Source organism: Chionomys nivalis, chromosome 8 (assembly GCF_950005125.1).
Source record: "Chionomys nivalis chromosome 8, mChiNiv1.1, whole genome shotgun sequence".
Classification (NCBI taxonomy): Eukaryota; Metazoa; Chordata; class Mammalia; order Rodentia; family Cricetidae; genus Chionomys; species Chionomys nivalis.
Genome location: NC_080093.1, coordinates 8,216,787 through 8,234,289, shown reverse-complemented (window position 1 = coordinate 8,234,289; position 17,503 = coordinate 8,216,787). Strand labels below are relative to the sequence as shown.

General features: G+C 40.2%; 1 protein-coding gene across 1 annotated transcript; it reads right to left on the bottom strand.

The window, feature by feature from the left end:
- Positions 1-5,362: 5,362 nt before the first annotated feature.
- LOC130880449 (rRNA-processing protein FCF1 homolog) lies at positions 5,363-6,021 on the bottom strand. Its single transcript, XM_057779474.1, has one exon. It carries the CDS (start codon positions 5,997-5,999, stop codon positions 5,475-5,477), a length of 525 nt encoding a protein of 174 aa, XP_057635457.1. The 5' UTR covers positions 6,000-6,021; the 3' UTR covers positions 5,363-5,474.
- Positions 6,022-17,503: the final 11,482 nt, after the last annotated feature.

The window sequence follows — 17,503 nt, the reverse complement described above, 5'->3', positions numbered from 1 at the left end:
CAATTCTTGTTCCTAAAGTCATGCTGTCAACCATAGAAAAGCCGAGACCTGGTCCTAGGCCTCCTATTTTATAATTATTAAATGAGTCTAGCAAATAGTGTTGAACACTAATGAGGCTGGTTTCCAAGGCAACAGAGAAACTAATGGCATTTCTACTGCCATCAAGGAGCATATATCCTTAACATATAAACATTAATCAATTAAACACATTTAGAAAAGCATAATTATTACTCTTACGGTGCCATGGGAAGTCAAATGAGTGACTCTGAGGATGTATGAGACACAAGAACCAGAGCCTTGAGGATGAGCACTCCTAATCTAGGGGTGATTGTAAAAAGGAAAGAAAAGAAGACCAGGAAAAGGTGTCATGGCAGGAGGAGTCTGGAGCACAGTGGCACTGTGTTCATGCTTGGTAGAAGAAGGAAAGACAGATCTGCCCATGAGATGAAACTGCAAGGCAGGCCGAGGAAAAACTACACACGCTTTGATATGTCTATTAGCTTCATCATTTCTAGAACTAATAAGAAACCAATAAAGTTCTTTGAGCTAGGGAAAGATGGATAACATGGATAAATAGTCATATTTACTATTTGAACTAGATCACATTTGTTATAATATAAAGAACTGTTTTTATTAAAGGGAATCAAGATTAGAAAGAGATATATGCCAGACTCTGGCTGGAGCCTATAACAGTGGAGGGGTAGGGTGTCATGGGAGATTCAGTCAATCATTAAATATGTGTTGAGCTCCTCTGTATGCCAGGTTCTGACCTGGGGCTGCTGAAGTAGAGAAGTTTAAACAACAGTAAAACATAAAACAAACATGGGTCACTGGTGAATCAGATATGAGCTAGAAGAAGAGGAAGTTACTGAGAATAATTTCAAGTGCCAAGTTCATCAATTGTATGTGAATATAAAATAAGAAGGGGGTGTGGAAGAAAAAGGACCATGTGGACTTGAATGCTTGGAGTCTTCAAATACTTGGAGACATTCTGAGGAGATATCAAGGCCAGGGGAAACCACAGCTGACAGGGTAGACGCTTGCCTGGGGTCGCTTGCACCCAGGAGCCAGGTGAAGTCCTGGATGAGATTCTTTGGAGATCAAGTAAAAAGTGTGAAACAAAGGCTGGGGCTTCATATGACCCTAAAGGACAATGGCTGGAGTTACAGGAAAATGAACCTGAAAACAGAGCCCCCTCCTCTCTCAAAAGAAAACAGATTATAACAGGATCAGTAAGTGGAAAACTATGGCTGTGGGTACGATGCCCTGAAAGCCAAACCCAGCAGAACTCAGTCAACAGCCACTGGTGATTCTGCTGGTGATTCACGATAACCAGAAACTCTGCGTTTGTCTAAGAGCTTACTTATGACCAGTTCCACTAGCTACAGTTTGAAAAGACAGTCATGGGGAGCTCTCCAGAGATGCCAGCTGTGGAGAGGGAGGGAGATGCAGAGAGGAAACAAGGGTGGCTTTTCTTCAGCTCCGGTATTCTGGGACTTCTATCTCTACAGCCTTGGTTGCACAAAATGCACGGAACTCCTGGGCTCAGCTAGGTGTAGCCACCGTGCCTGTGAAGTGCACACTGGACTGTCACCAGAATCCCAGGGCTCAGCTAGGTGTAGCCACCGTGCCTGTGAAGTGCACACTGGACTGTCACCAGAATCCCAGGGCTCAGCTAGGTGTAGCCACCGTGCCTGTGAAGTGCACACTGGAATGTCACTGGGATCACTGGGATCCCAGGGCTCAGCTAGGTGTAGCCACCGTGCCTGTGAAATGCAGGTGAATATACTGTCTTTGTCAAATCCACTAGGAAAATACATCTCCAGAAAGGCAATGAACCACAATCAGAAATCTGTTTGGAAGGTTCCAAGGATGGGACAGGAACATTTGACAGCTGACATAAGGCATCTATTAACAAAATCGCTGCTCTGGGTAATGCTTCATTATGCACAGGAGTTCCTAGAAATGTACCTGCATTCACAAGAAAAAACCCTCTGTTTCACACAAGTGTCAGTGACAGACCCGTGTTCCCGGGTACATCATTTCCTAACCCAAGCTGTCTTCTTTCTTAAGCATTAACTCACTGCATCCTGCCACTTAGATTAAGCTGCCTGGAGCAGACATATATCCCTTATAATTCCTCAAACTTCACTTCTCTACAGCTCCTTTTTGTTTTATTGCATGAGCTTTATGATGGCAAGAGATTACAAGCTGTCACTTGTCACTTTGGGGTGGCAGTAAGTTAACATCTAATGAGAAAAATTCACAAGCCTCTCAGGAAATATAGAAGTTCAGAACACAAAGCTGGGGAGGGGACAAGTGGGAGAGACTGGGGGGGGGGCGATTGCTGCTTGTGGGTGTGTAGGAGGAGGAGGCCTCTAGTTAGTTCCCAGCCACTTAGCCCCAAAATAACCACATAGAAACTGTATTAATTAAATCACTACTTGGCCCATTAGCTCTAGATTCCTATTGGCTAACTCTTACATATTAATTTAACCCATTTCTATTCATCTGTGTATCCCACGTGGCTGTGGTTTACCAGCTAAACTTCTGTCTGGCTCCAGCAGGCTCCATGGCTTCTCTCTGACTCTTTCTCCTTTCTCCCAGCATTCTGTCTAGTTTTCTCCTCCTAGATATGTTCCCCTATAGCTCTGCTATAGGCCCAAAGCGGTTCCTTTAATAACCAATGGTATTTACAGCATACAGAGGGGAATCCCACATCAGTGAGTGGAAGGAAAACTAAAAAAAATAGGAAGCTCCAGAGTATACTAGGGAGGGAACATGAGAAAGAACCTTAAGAGTAGGTTATAAATGGATATAGACTAGACTACAGAGGCAGCTAAAACCATGTTTGAAATAGGAATAAAAGTAGTAATCCCATTATTGATGGTAGTTACTCATTTATCAAGTGCTATGTGTTCTGCTCCTGTTCACTGTGTCAATGGATTTGCAAAATAATGCATTTGACCATTATTGCAATCCCATAGATTGTCAAATCATCCAACCCCTCCAGACTTCAGTTTATAAATCTGAAAGATAGAAATTATAATGGATCCCAAAAGCATCCACAAAAATAAAAAGCAAAAATAAAAACAATGTAATGGATTTCAACAAACTCTAAAATGCTTCTGTAGAGCAAAGGGAATAACCTTTGAGGGAGCAACCTACTGAATAGAGGATGGTATTTGCAGATAATAAGTCTGGGAAAGGTTGGTATTCAAATGATGGAGGAAGGTCATTGGTTAAATAATAAAGAAACTGCTTGGCCTCATAGGTTAGAACATAGGTGGGTGAAGTAAACAGAACAGAATGCTGGAAGGAAGAGGAAGTGAGCTAAGATGCCATTTCCTCTCCTCTCTGGGGCAGATGCAGGGCAGCTCCCTCAGAGCCAGATACAATGCAGCCAGCCGCCAGGTCAGACATGCTGAATCTTTCCCGGTAAGACTAGTGCTCCACAGATTATTAGAGATGGGTTGATCGGGATATGAGAATTAGCCAGTAAGGGCTAGAGGGACAAGCAGTGTTTAAAAGATTACAGTTTGTGTGTCATTATTTTGGGGCATAAGCTAGCCAGGCAGCCGGGAGCTGGGTGGCAGGAAGCGGCCTGCAGCTCCCTACTACATAATGTATGAGAAACAACTCAATAGCAAAAAACTTTCACATAAGACAAAAATAGACACTGTTCAAAGAAGACCCACATAGTCAATGGGCATGTGCTGGAACTATTTAACAAGCAAATTAAAACCACCATGTGATATAACGTAATGTTTGTTAGAGCGGCCGCTATCAGTAAATGATAAGTGACAGAGATTGTGCAAAGGAAAGGGGCCCTGGTACATTACAATGGGAATGCAAATTAGTCACATACAACATGTGCACACACTCACACACACAGCACTACCATGTGTCAATCATAAATTCAAATTCATAATCCATAAATGGAATTTATTTAGAGTCTTAGGAATTGTAATATGAGAGATGTGAGTTTAGAAAGATCTGAACCTTGTTCTGAGGGATTCAAGAAGAGGGGCACTTATATGTTGGATCAGAACAAAGACTATATAGAAAAAAAATAGAAGAAAAATATATAACGTATAGAAATAGTCATCATATAAGAGTCCAATAACCTCTTAATACAAACCAGAAAATGAAGTAGATCATTTTTTGCATTTTATTTTATGTGTAAGGCAACTAGAAACTATAAACACCAATGACTTGTTGATAAAAACCCATAGTTCCCATCACCTGACTTTAACTCTGCACTAAACTATGCCTCAGTCCATTAATTTTGAGAAGTTCCTAGTGGTTCTTTCGGTTTCCAAATCATCTCAGCATATAAAGAGCCTTTACAGGGGTTGAGAGATGATTCTGTTGTTAAGAGCACTGGCTGCTCTTTGAGGGTACCAGGATTCAGTTCCAGCACCCACATGGCAGCTCACAACCATCTGCAACCCCAGTCGCAGGGGTTCTAACACTGTCTTCTGGTTTCCATGGCTCTCAGAAGAACAAACTCTAGGCTATCATGAGAAACTCAGCTAAAAACACAGATGCTGGGTGAGACTATATTGGGAGACGTTTTGCAACAACTTCTGCTTTCCGTTCTGCCTCTAATCACCCATAATTCAGGTAGAGTAGAGAACAAAGAACATAGTGTCATCAGACCCAGCCAGTAAGCCTTTGTTTTCTAAGCCTCAGAGGGAAAACCCTGCAGAGTAACCATCTCTCTCCTCCAGTGAAATTCTCTCCTCAGCAATGTCTTCATGGCAACCAAACTGTGCATCCATAAGGGTCTGAGTTTCTCTCCTTCTACCTGATTTAAAAGTCGAACTCATTAACCCCCTTCTTTATCTGCAAATGATGATTTCCAACAAATTTGAACTTATTTAGTAATTAATCAAAGCTCCAAGAACATTTCCATCAATTCTCTCTTGTACTCATAATGAAACACAACTCTGCCTCAGCCTTTTTCTTAAAGATGTGATGTGGGGGAAAAAAAAAAGACCATAAATGCCTCTCAGCTTTGACATTCAGTGGTCCCATCCATTATTACCATCTCTCCTTTTCTAAAAACATTTCATGTAGTACACACTCTCAGTATATTTTTATGTGATTGCCTTATCATCCTTCTTCATAATTTTCCCCTGGAATTGTATCTTTAAAACAGAAGCATATATAGAAAGAAACAATCCAAAACAAAGAACATAAATTCTATTGTTGTAGTAGGAGCAGCGGGGCTGCGTTCCCAGCGCCCAGCCACCCGCATGGTTAGTTTTACCCAAAATAATTACACAGAAACTGTATTCTTTTTTTTTTTTTTTACATATACACATTTTAATAATATAATTTTTTTAAAGATGCAGCTATTTTTAAAATTGAGACAAAATATGATTAAAGAAACAACAAAAAGTGTGTTTAATTAACTGACAACAGAGAAAGCTGGTAAAGAAAGGCAGGCGAATGTGGTCAGGTAAGAATTAGAACCGAGGAGCTCCATAATCATCTGGCATCCGTTCAATGTTGTATCTGTGGTTAGAAATATACATGATAGGAACTCCAGGGATCTTCCGGATTCTTCGTTTGAGGTCCCGATCAACTGTAGCCACAATGTAACACTTGTGCTGAGTGACTCTCTGTACCAAGCAGTCATCAGCATAGGTTCCTTTGTGTGTGCACGGAAGTCGGTCAAATCGTGGATCCTTGGCGATTCTCAATGCCACTCGGTACTTCTGGCCCAATTTCTCAATTTCAGCCATCACACAATCAGTTATACAAGGGATACACTTGGCGTACAGACAGTCCATCATGGACTGCACTAAGTCTAGTTTGGCTTTGATGGAAAAGTTGATGAAGTTGGTATCAACAAGGATGTGGTACGGTGGGCCCAGCTGTGTATTGTACTGGAAGAATAAGCAGGAAGGATGTTGGGGGAGTCTCTCATCTCTGAGACTAAGCATTCGCTTCATGGTCGCATATCTTCTTGTTTTCTTTTGCTTCCCCATGTTCACGCTGCACTCCTGTTTCTTCCGGAATCACTTACTGCGCAACACTTTAACGTCATCCATCCAGAAACTGTATTCTTTTAAACACTGCCTGGCCCATTAGTTCCAGCCTCTTATTGGCTAGCTCTTACATTTTGATCTAACCCATTTTTAATATTTTGTGTAGCACCACGAGCTGGCTTACCAGGAAAGATCTTAACCTGCGTCCGTCTGGAGTGAGAGAATCGTGGTGATTCCCTGACTCGGCTTCTTTCTTCCAGCATTCTGTTCTGTCTACTCCGCCTACCTAATTTTTTGTCCTATCAGGGCCAAGCAGTTTTCTTTATTAATTAACCAATGAAAGCAACAGATAAATACAAGACCCACCTCCATCATTCTATGGAGAAAACAACAACAACAACAACAACAACAACAACAAACCCCATTGCACTCTAAAATCTTGGTTATGCAGCTTGCTACTATACGTGAACTTTTACAAGTTAAGAATAAAACTTGTGATCACGACTAATGTTTAAAGACATCCAAGTGTTAGCTTCACTATTAGAGAGCACAGCGAAACCTGGCATCCCCTTGGCTATCTAAGATACTGGGATGTGTCCCAACATTTTGTCACCAGAATTTATGTACACTTATTTTCAGTGATACTGCTAGTCACATTCACCATGTAATATTCTCATTATGGCTTCCCATTGGCTGTGAGGATCGTCTCAGAGTCCTGGTGGACATAATTAGGAGACATTCAGGTTGTAACTTTATAGGGAAAAGCATAATCAGCCAGCGCTGTGTGCTGAGAGCCTCCTATCTTTGGTACCTGCCAAGAACTGGCTTTGATTACCAAAGTATCCCATTTTAAATTGCTTCTCTGTTTGAAAAACTTAACAAAAAGGGATTGAATAAAACCACTTCTTCCTATGTCGGGCTCTTCAGAAATGAAATCAATGAATCTCTTGCCTCTACAAACTACTGATCTGGGAGGCCTGCCAAGTTTTCCTTTAGGAAACTCGAGATAAAAACCATGTGATCTTAACATTGAATTATATGCCTACTTTGGATGCAAGACATAGAGAAATCAACTTCAACTAACCAGGAAACTCTCTGTACTAGCTAGCTTAGATAGTTCTAGAAGGATCTATGCAGCCTGCCAAGGGAGAAAGGACATCAGTGGTCTTACCCAGTGCTTAACTTTCAGGATACAATACTGTCCATCCAAAAGAGTTGTGCCCACTGGCACGATAATAGGACTGTAACAGAAGTAACCAACCACTCATTACATTTTAAGGCTGCTCCATGGGACAGATAGTATGTTCGGTTACTGAAAACCCAATCAAACACCCATAACTGAGGATGTCATAGACCCTAAGGGACTCTATTTGTGCTGCCCATTAAGTGATCACATTGTCAAACTACTTTCTTAATATTTGTGTTTGCACACATAGATTTCTGTTGCTGTTAACCTTGGTCAGGGAAGCTTCTTTTTGGCATGGTATCTTAGGGTTACTATTGTTCATTGTGACAAAAAAATTAATCTCTCTGAACTGTTTTACAGTAAATCTAAGACTGTTCTAAAAGACATCTGGTTTATATTAGTTTTTCAAGACAGGGTTTCTCTGTAGCTTTGGAGCCTGTCCTGTAACTAGCTCTTGTAGACCAGGCTGGCCTCGAACTCCCAGAGATCCGCCTGCCTCTGCCTCCCGAGTGCTGGGATTAAAGGCGTGCGTCACCACCACCCGGCCACACACACAAACTTTAAAAGTTTTCTATCCTTGATAGATCTCAGACTTTAAACATTTTCAAAGAGGATAAAAGGTTTGTTTAATATAGGATATTAAATAAAATAATTAATTAGGAACACTCAATTAGGGATAATACTTATATGTAGGTCAAGTAAAATAGCTTTTTTAAGGAGGTAATTAAGGTGTTAAGGGTTTTACTGTATTGTATGGAAACTTTAAGTTATGGGCTAGAAATAAAGAGCCCTAATTAGAGTTAGTTTTATGAGCCTCTAACTCCATTCTGAAGAGGGGCAGCAATGAGTCAGAGGGAAAGACTGCTCTTGTAAGACTGAAACTACCTGCCCTGGTGCAGGACTGGACTAACACAAAGCCAGTGACAGTTTTACCCTCCCTCCACCTCCTCACAGCTCCAGCCTATGATTGATGGCTTCCTTGTGTCTTTAACCGTGCCTATCCTAGTCAAAGACACCTTCAACTCTGTGGTGGTTTAGTTCTATATCCTCTTAACTACTTTTCTCTTACACTATTTCACTACCTACCTATTCTCTATGATTCAGAAAAAGACCTGTCAGTGACCCTGAACCCCTTGGGGTGAAATTGTCAAGGTAAATATAGACTCATACATTTTGTAGCCTTAGGCTCAGTAGATGGAAGTAATCTCTCCTCAAGGAGAGAGAAGAATACAGTCCTTGTGTAATCCTTCATGCCAGTGTTAGGGTTCTGACTACATCACAGAACCCCAGGTGAAAAGTTAATGCCTATTTCATTCCGTCTGAAACACAATAAATAAAAACTCAGAGAGATAAATTTGGATTCAACCTGAAGATCTAAACAGCAAAGCAGCCAGCCATTGGCTCTTACCTCGACCTTAGTCTGAAATGGTGAACCTGCCTCCAGGAATCTCAGAATGAGACTGGGAGTAAAACCTGTCTCCTCCCGTTTTTGTTTTTGTTTTTTTTCATATTTTATTTTTTTATTAATTAATTTATTTAATTATTAAAGATTTCTGCCTCTTCCCCGCCACCACCTCCCATTCGCCCCCTCCCCCAATCAAGTCTTCCTCCCTCGTCAGCCAAAAGAGCAAGCAGGTTTCCTTGCCCTGTGGGAAGTCCAAGGACCACCCACCTCCATCCAGGTCTATTAAGGTGAGCATCCAAACTACCTAGGCTCCCACAAAGCCATTACATGCAATAGGATCAAGAACCCATTGCCATTGTTCTTCAGTTCTCAGTAGTCCTCATTGTCCGTTATGTTCAGCGAGATTGGTTTTGTCCCATGCTTTTTCAGACCCCGGCCAGCTGGCCTTGGTGAGTTCCCGATAGAACATCCCCAATGCCTCAGTGTGTGGGCGCACCCCTCGCGGTCCTGAGTTCCTTGCTCGTGCTCTCTCTCCTTCTGCTCCTCCTTTGGATCGTGAGACTTCAGTCCAGTGCTCCAATGTTGGTCTCTGTCTCTGTCTTCTTTCATCGCCTGATGAAGGTTAATATTCAGGAGGATGCTTATATGTTTTTCTTTGGGTTCACCTTCTTATTTAGCTTCTCTAGAATCACGAATTATAGTCTCAATGTCCTTTATTTATGGCTAGAAACCAAATATGAGTGAGTACATCCCATGTTCCTCTTTTTGGGTCTGGCTTAACTCAGACCCAAAGAAAACTGGTTTTCTTTGTTTTATGTTTATCTCTAGGGCTGGGATTAAAGGCATGCACCACTGGAATTAAAGGCATGCACCGCCCAGTTTCTAGGGTACACGGTTAGTGTGGCTACTGGGATTAAAGGCTCCATACCAAAGATGCATGGATGGTTCAATATATAAAAATCTATCAATGTAGTCCATCATATAAGTAAACTGAAAGAAAAAAAAAACATATGATCATTTTATTAGATCTGAAAAAGCATTTGACAAAATCCATCACCCCTTCATGATAAAGGTCTTGGAGAGATTAGGGATACAAGGATCATATTTAAATATAATAAAAGCAATATACAGCAAACCAACAGCTAACATCAAATTAAATGGAGAGAAACTCAAAGTGATTCCACTAAAATCAAGAACAAGACAAGTCCACTCTCTCCATATCTCTTCAATATAGTTCTTGAGGTTTTAGCAGTAGCAATAAGAAAACATAAGGAGATCAAGGGGATTCAGATTGAAAAGTGTGAAGTCAAACTTTTGTTATTTGCAGATGATATTATAGTGTACATAAGTGACCCCAAAAACTCTACCAGAGAACTTCTACAACTGATAAATACCTTCATTGATGTGGCAAGATACAAGATCAACTCAAAAAAAAAAAAATCAGTAGCCCTCTTATACACAAAATATAAAGAAGCTGAGAGGGAAATCAGAGAAACATCACCTTTCATAAAAGCCACAAATAGCATAAAATATCTCAGGGTAACACTAAACAAGGAAGTGAAAGACCTATTCGACAAGAACTTTAAGTCTTTAAAGAAAGAAATTGAAGAAGACACCAGAAAATGGAAAGATCTCCCATGCTCTAGGAAAGGAAGGATCAACACAGTAAAAATGGTAATCCTACCAAAAGCAATATATAGATTCAATGCAATTCCCATCAAAATTCCAAAACAATTCACACAGATCTTGAAAGAACAATAATCAACTTCATATGGAAAAGCAAAAAAGCCAACGATATCAAAAACAATCCTAAACAACAAAGGAACTTCTGGAGGCATTACCATCCCTGACATTAAGCTCTATTATAGAGCTACAGTAATCAAAACAGCTTGGTATTAGCATAAAAACAGAGATGTTGATCAATGGAATTGAACTGAAGACCCAGATATCAATCCACACACCTATGAACACCTGATTTTTGAAAAAGAAGCTAAAATTATACAATGGAAAAAAGAAAGCATCTTTAACAAATGGTGCTGGCATAACTGGATGTCAACCTGTAGAAGAATGAAAATAGATTCATATCTATCGACATGCACAAAAATCAAGTCCAAATGGATTAAAGATGTCAATATAAATATGACCACACTGAACCTGATAGAAGAGAAAGTGGGAAGTAGCCTTCAATGCATGGGCACAGGAGACCGCTTCCTAAATTTAACCCTAGTAGCACCAACACTAAGAACAACAATAAATAAATGGGACCTTCTGAAACTGAGAAGCTTCTGTAAAGCAAAGGACACAGTCATTAAGGGAAAAAGGTACCCTACTGAATGGGAAAAGATCTTCACTAACCCCACATCACATAAGACAAAGGACTTATCTCCAAAATATATACAGAACTCAAGAAATCAGACATTAAAATTCTAAATAACCCAATTAAAAATGGTGGGCTGAACTAAACAGAGAATTCTCAAAAAATTTCAAATGGCCAAAAAATACTTAAAAACATGTTCAACTTCCTTAGCTATCATGGAAGTGCCAATCAAAACAACTCTGAGATAACATCACCTATCAGGATTGCTAAAATCAAAACCACCAATGATAGCTTATGCTGGAGAGAATGTGGAGTAAGGGGATCACTCATCCATTGTTTATGGAAATGCAAACTTATGCAACCACTTTGGAAATCAGTATGGTGGTTTCTCAGAAAATTAGGAATCAACCTACTTCAGGATCCAGCAATACCATTCTTAGGAATATACCCAAAAGATGCTCAATCATACTACAAAAACATTTGTTCAACTATGTTCATAGCAGCATTATTTGTAATAGCCAGAACCTGAAAATAACCTAGATGCCCCTCAACTGAAGAATGGATAAAGAAAGTGTGTCACATTTACACATTAGAGTACTACTCAGCGGTAAAAAAACAATGACATCTTGAATTTTGCATACAAATGGATGGAATTAGAAAATACTATTCTGAGTGAGGTAACCCAGACCCCCCAAAAAATGAATATGGTATGTACTCACTCATAAGTGGATACTAGCCATAAACAAAGGACATTGAGCCAATAGCTCATAATCCTAGAGAAGCTAAGTAATGAGGTGAACCCAAAGAAAAACATATATAGACCCACCTGGGAATTGGAAAAAGACAAGATTGCTTGACAAAATTGGGAGCATGGAAGCTGGGTGTAGAAGGAAGGGGAGAAGGGGAGGGTTGAGGAGAATGTGAGGGAATGGGATAGTCTAGATGGAGGAAGGACATATATGAGAGCAAGGAAAGAGATATCTTGATTAAGGGAGCCATTATGGGGTTAGCAAGAAACCTGGCTCTAGAAAAATTCCCAGTAATACACAAGGATGACCCCAGCTAAGACTCTAAGCAATAGAGGGATGCCTGATCTGGCCTTGACCTGTAGTCAGACTGATGATTATCTTAAACATCACCATAGAACCTTCATCCAATAACAGATGGAAACAGAGGCAGAGAACCACATTGGAGCACTGGACTGAGCTCCCAAGGTCCAGTTGAAGAGTGGAAGGAGTGAGAATATTAGCAAGGAGGTCAAGACCATGAGGGGTTCACCCACTGAGATAGTGTGCCTGAGCTAATGGGAGCTCACCAACTCCAACTGGACTGGGAGTGAACAAGCATAGAATCAAACTAGTCCCTCTGAATGTGGTTGACATTTGGTGCAGACTGAGGGGCCACTGACAGTGGCACTGGGATTTGTCTCTACTGCATGTACTGGCTTTTTGCAATCCTATTCTTTTTGGATGTATACCTTGCTCAGCCTAGATGTAGTAGGGAGGGCCTTGGACCTTCCACAAAGCAAAGTGCCTTACTCTCTCTTAGGATTAGTGAGGGTTGAGTGGGAGGGTGTGTGGAGGGAATGGGAGGAGGGGAGGGAGTGAAAATTTGGATTGGTATTTTTTTAATCTAATAAGAAAAAGAATTCTCTGAAGAGGAAAAGCAGAGATGCAGTCACCAGCAGATGAAGAGGAAGCAAGATGAGAAAAGGTACTAAGCCATGTGACTAAACATAGACAAGAATTATGGGTCAACTTAAGTCATAAGCGCTAGTTAGCAACTTTATTGACTTATTCCTGATGTTAGTGGAAATGCTTTGAGTTTCTCTCCATTAAGGTTGATGCTGGCTTTGGGCTTGCTTTTACAATAATAAATTTAAAAATGCCTTTATTATATTGAGGTATATCCCTTATATCCCTAGTCCTTACAGGACTTTCATCATAAAGGGGTATTGTCCAGCCTTTTCTATATCTAATGAGATGATCTTGTGGGGTTTTATTCTTTCAGTCTGTTTTTGTGATGGATTACATTTATCAGTTCTCATATATTGAACCTTGTCTGGGTTGAAGCCTACTTGATCATAATCAATAATCTTTTGGTGTGTTCTTGGGTTCAGTCTGCAAATATTTTATGAAGAATTCTGCATCTAAATTCATAAGAGAATTACTTACAAATTCATCTGTACTTGTCTTCCCTTGTTGGGTCTTTATGTGACTTAGCTCTCAAGAGTAACTGTGACTTCATGAAAAAGAATTGGACAATATTTCTTCTCTTTCTATTTCATGGAATAATTTGAAGAGTATTGGCATTAGCTCTTCTTTGAAAATCTGTGTTAAAAACCTTCTAGCTCTGGGATTTTTCTTGTTGAGAGACTTTTAATTACAGCTTCTAATTCTCTAGGGGCTATGCATCCGAACTGTTTATGTGATCTTGATTTAACCTTGGTAAGCAGTGTATATCAATAAAATTATCTTTTTCTCTTAGATTTTCCTATTTGGCTTTGAAAGCATGTCCTTATGATTCTCCTTTCTTGGTATTTGTTGTTATGTCCTCCTTTTGTCTCTCTAATTTTGTTAAATTGGATCTTCTCTCCACTTTTTTTGTTAATTTAGCTAAGGGTTTGTCAATCTTATTGATTTCCTCAAAGACTAACTCTTTGTTTCATTGATGCTTTACATTGTTTGTTTCTTTTCATTTCATCGATTTCTGTCCTGGGTTTATCTCTTGAATAAAGTATGTCATTCCAGAGGTCACTGCATCTCTTGCCACATGTCAATGGAAGAAAGTAGGAACAATTGTAATAAACCATGACACAATTGATATTACATGGGACAACAAAGTGTCCAGGTTTAACCCTGCCTTTCTGTGAGACCTGGAGGGAGTCATTTGAATCTCCCACTGAACTAATATATGTAAACAGAGAAGTTAGTTTAAGGGACTAAAAATAAGCAGACAATGCGGACCTGGGGTTCTGCAATAACGCTTTTTGCCCTGACTACTGTTTTGAGAGCTCAATCTGCCTGCTGCTTCTTGGTGCAGTGTATCTGTGGTCTCTTATCTTTCAAGATGCAAGTTCACATTAGAAACAAGTGACTAAGAAAAGGGAATTAACCATTTCAAATCCTAATAGAAAAAAAGATCAAAACTTAATTAGAAAAATAAGGTCAAGTATAAACATTTAAGAAAGTGCTTTTAAATATCTTTATGGTATTTATGAATATGAACTTTCTTTCCATTTGAAGAGAGAATGTAATTAATAGAAGACTATTTTGTTGTAAATCATGACATCTTGCACAACAAATACTTGCTTCCATGATTATAGAATGTGGATTTTTCTTCTGAAATATGGTCATAATACTGCATGGCCAGATTAATTTTAATACACACTACTTAAGCATTATATACTTTAATAAATTACAGTTGAAAGGCATTAAGCTGAAACTGTTCCCCAAACCACAGGATCTTGAAAGTAATACTATCATTTTATGGCACTATGATCTCATAGCAGAATGTCACGAGATTGAAGGGTGTCAGACCACAAGGATTGCCAGAGACATAGGAAAAGATTTGGAGTCAGTTCCACTAGCACAGACCACGTTTAGATGAAGGGAGCTCCTTGCCATTACAGGCAACGTTCTATTTTGGTGGAAATGGTTGCAATAGATAGACTACAGATAACTGAGGATCAGGAGAAAGAAGTTTAGCATCCCGGATGCAGCAGAAACATGGTGACTTCAGCTATTAAAACAGCAGCCATTATGTGCTAGAGACCCAGTCCCAAGACAACCACTAACATACTGCCAAGGCCCCTGGTCCAGCTCAGCATCAGCAAGCAACCTCTTGAAGGATTCATCACTTATACATGTAAGGAATGACGCTAGGAAAATGAAGGTTATATATGAAGTGTTTGGGCACATCCACTGGATCATTATCCAGCCATGCTTCAAAGCCTATGGAACCCCACAGCTCAGCAGTTCAGTTCCTCAGGATGTGCCTTGAAGAATTCTGACTACTGGTACTAGTGGGGATGTGAATAGAAATGTTCTTAGGACTATTGAGAGAGAGAACATGCTATGATATACCCAGGAATAGCAAACTCCAAGCTAGAATGAAGTATAGTAGCTTGCATTTATCTTACAAATATGCTCTGGATTATGAGTATACATTTCAGAAGAACCGCAAGGTTTCTGGTGAAGAGCCTGTTCTTTCCCATGCAAGAGAATCAAGGGGCATTCTAAGAAGATTCAATTCATCTCACTGACAATCATTTGTACAGGGAAGGACAGGGCTACCGTTAGTCATTGCATGATATTGAAAGAGGTGTAATCCAAGGAGAGCAGGGTAGGTTTTTAATTTTGTCACCAAAGAAAAAAAGAATAGCTTACATTTTTACATTCTGTATGGTATTAAAGAACAGCAACCAATAAACTAAATAGGGGGTGACATTTATATATATTTGAGTCACAGTTCTAAAATTGTCCATCATCATTAAATAACACACAGAAAACCCAGAAATGGCCATCCCGTGTAATCATATTGATGACTACCAAACTGTCATCATAGAACCTTCAACCAGCAACTGATAGAAGTAGATACAGAGATCTACAGCAAAGCACTGGGCTTAGCTACCACAGATCAGTCCGAGAGAAGGAGGAGCTATAATATGAGCAAAGGGGTCAAGACCATGATGGTGATACCCATATAAACAGCTGGCCTGAGCTAATAAGAGCTCACTGACTCTGGACTAATAGCGGGGAAACCTGCATTGGACCAAACTAGGCCCACTGAATGTGGAGAACAGTTGTGAGGCTTGGGCATTCTGTGGGGCCACTGGCAATGGGACCGCGACTTATCCCTAGTGCTTTAACTGGCATCTTGGAGCACATTCTCTTTGGAGGGGTACCATGCTCAGCCTAGATATAATAAGAAGGAGGACCTTGGTCCTTCCTTGAAGTGAAGTGTCAGACTGTTGACTCTCCCTGGGAAGTCTTGCCCTTTCTGTGGAGTGGATGGGAGTTTGGGGGAGAAGGGTGGAATAGAAGGAAGGGAGGGAGTGAGAATGGGCACAGCTATGGAAAATGAGAGAAGAATGTCAAGGCTGCTGGCTGAGATGACCCAGCCTCACAGAATACTCCGGTCAGGACTTGACCATAATCCTAAATTTTCTTTGTGTCCCCATAAGATTACCAGTGCCTTCAATTAGCAGTAAGTAGCCTAAAAAAACCATGCCCACATTCCAAGAAAATGGATTATGATTGTCTTTGTTTAGTGTGTTTCTGATGTGTTATAGATAATGATCAGGAAAAAGGTTAAACAGAGGAGATTAGATTCGGGATCTTATTTTGAAAAGAAAAAAGGGAAATGCTGTAGAATAATGCTCTTGTACACTGTAAAGATTTGGTGCTCATACTGGTTTAATAAAACACTCATTGGCCAGTAGCTAGACAGGAAGTATAGGCATGGCAACCCTACTAGGAGAATTCTGGGAAGAGGAAAGGTAGAGTCAGTCACCAGCCAGGTGCAGAAGAAGCATGATAAGAATGCCTTACTGAGAAAAGGTACCAAGACATATGGCTAAACATAGACAAGAATTATGAGTTAATTTAAGTTGTAAGAGATAGTTAATAATAAGCCTGAGCTAATAGACCAACCAGTTTATAATAAATATAAGCCTCTGTGTGTTTATTTGAGAATGGATGGCTATGGGACCAGGTAGGACAGAAACTTCCATCTACAGTGCTCTTCTTGGAAGTTAGGAAAAACTGAGGACTGGGAATGCAATCCAGTATGCACAAAGATCTCCAGAACTGCAGGAACTTGGCATGCTGGCACACACATGTCTTTTACCACTTGGAGAGAAGAGGTGGGTAGAGCAGACGTTCAAGTTCATTCTTGGCTACATAGTAAGTTTGAGCCCAGCCTGGCCTACATGAAGCCTTGCCCCCCCCCAAAAAAAAAAAAAACAAATTAAAAATAAATAAGTGGAAAGAAGAAAACTAAAATAGTCAGTGACCTCAAAGGTTTATAATCTATTTGGAATGACAAGACACAAAGGGAAATTGAGACTACAGTAAGTGTGTAACACTGAAGAAATTTGTTTGGAAAAAGAGACCCTCTTCCAGCCAAAAGCATGTACAGACTGTCTCCCGGGCATGTGGCTAAGAATGAAGGAGATTATGGGAATGAAGCAAACCCAACTCCACAAAACAGAAGACAGGAATCCCTCAGTGGCTTCTTGGCTCTTCTCTCTAGTGTGCTGTGCAATACATTTCCATGGCAAGTGATTCCAGTTGGGCCTGGGCAGTTTCAAACACTTTTTGCCATGGCTAAAATCTGCACAAAGGGTGATTTTATGCTGTGTTGTACTTCTTTTTCAGTCTAAATGTCACAATTCTCCTCGTGGAGGTGTAACAGGGATGAGGCTATATTCATCAGTCATTCTAATGTCCCATGTTTGAAGAGCACTTTGCAGCTCTTTTCCCCAGAGTACTTAATAAAAGAGGATATTGTTTCAGACAGAGAGCCTGTGCTCTCCCATATGAGTGAATCAAGGGGCACTCTAGGATGTTTCCATTCATCTTACTAACAATAAC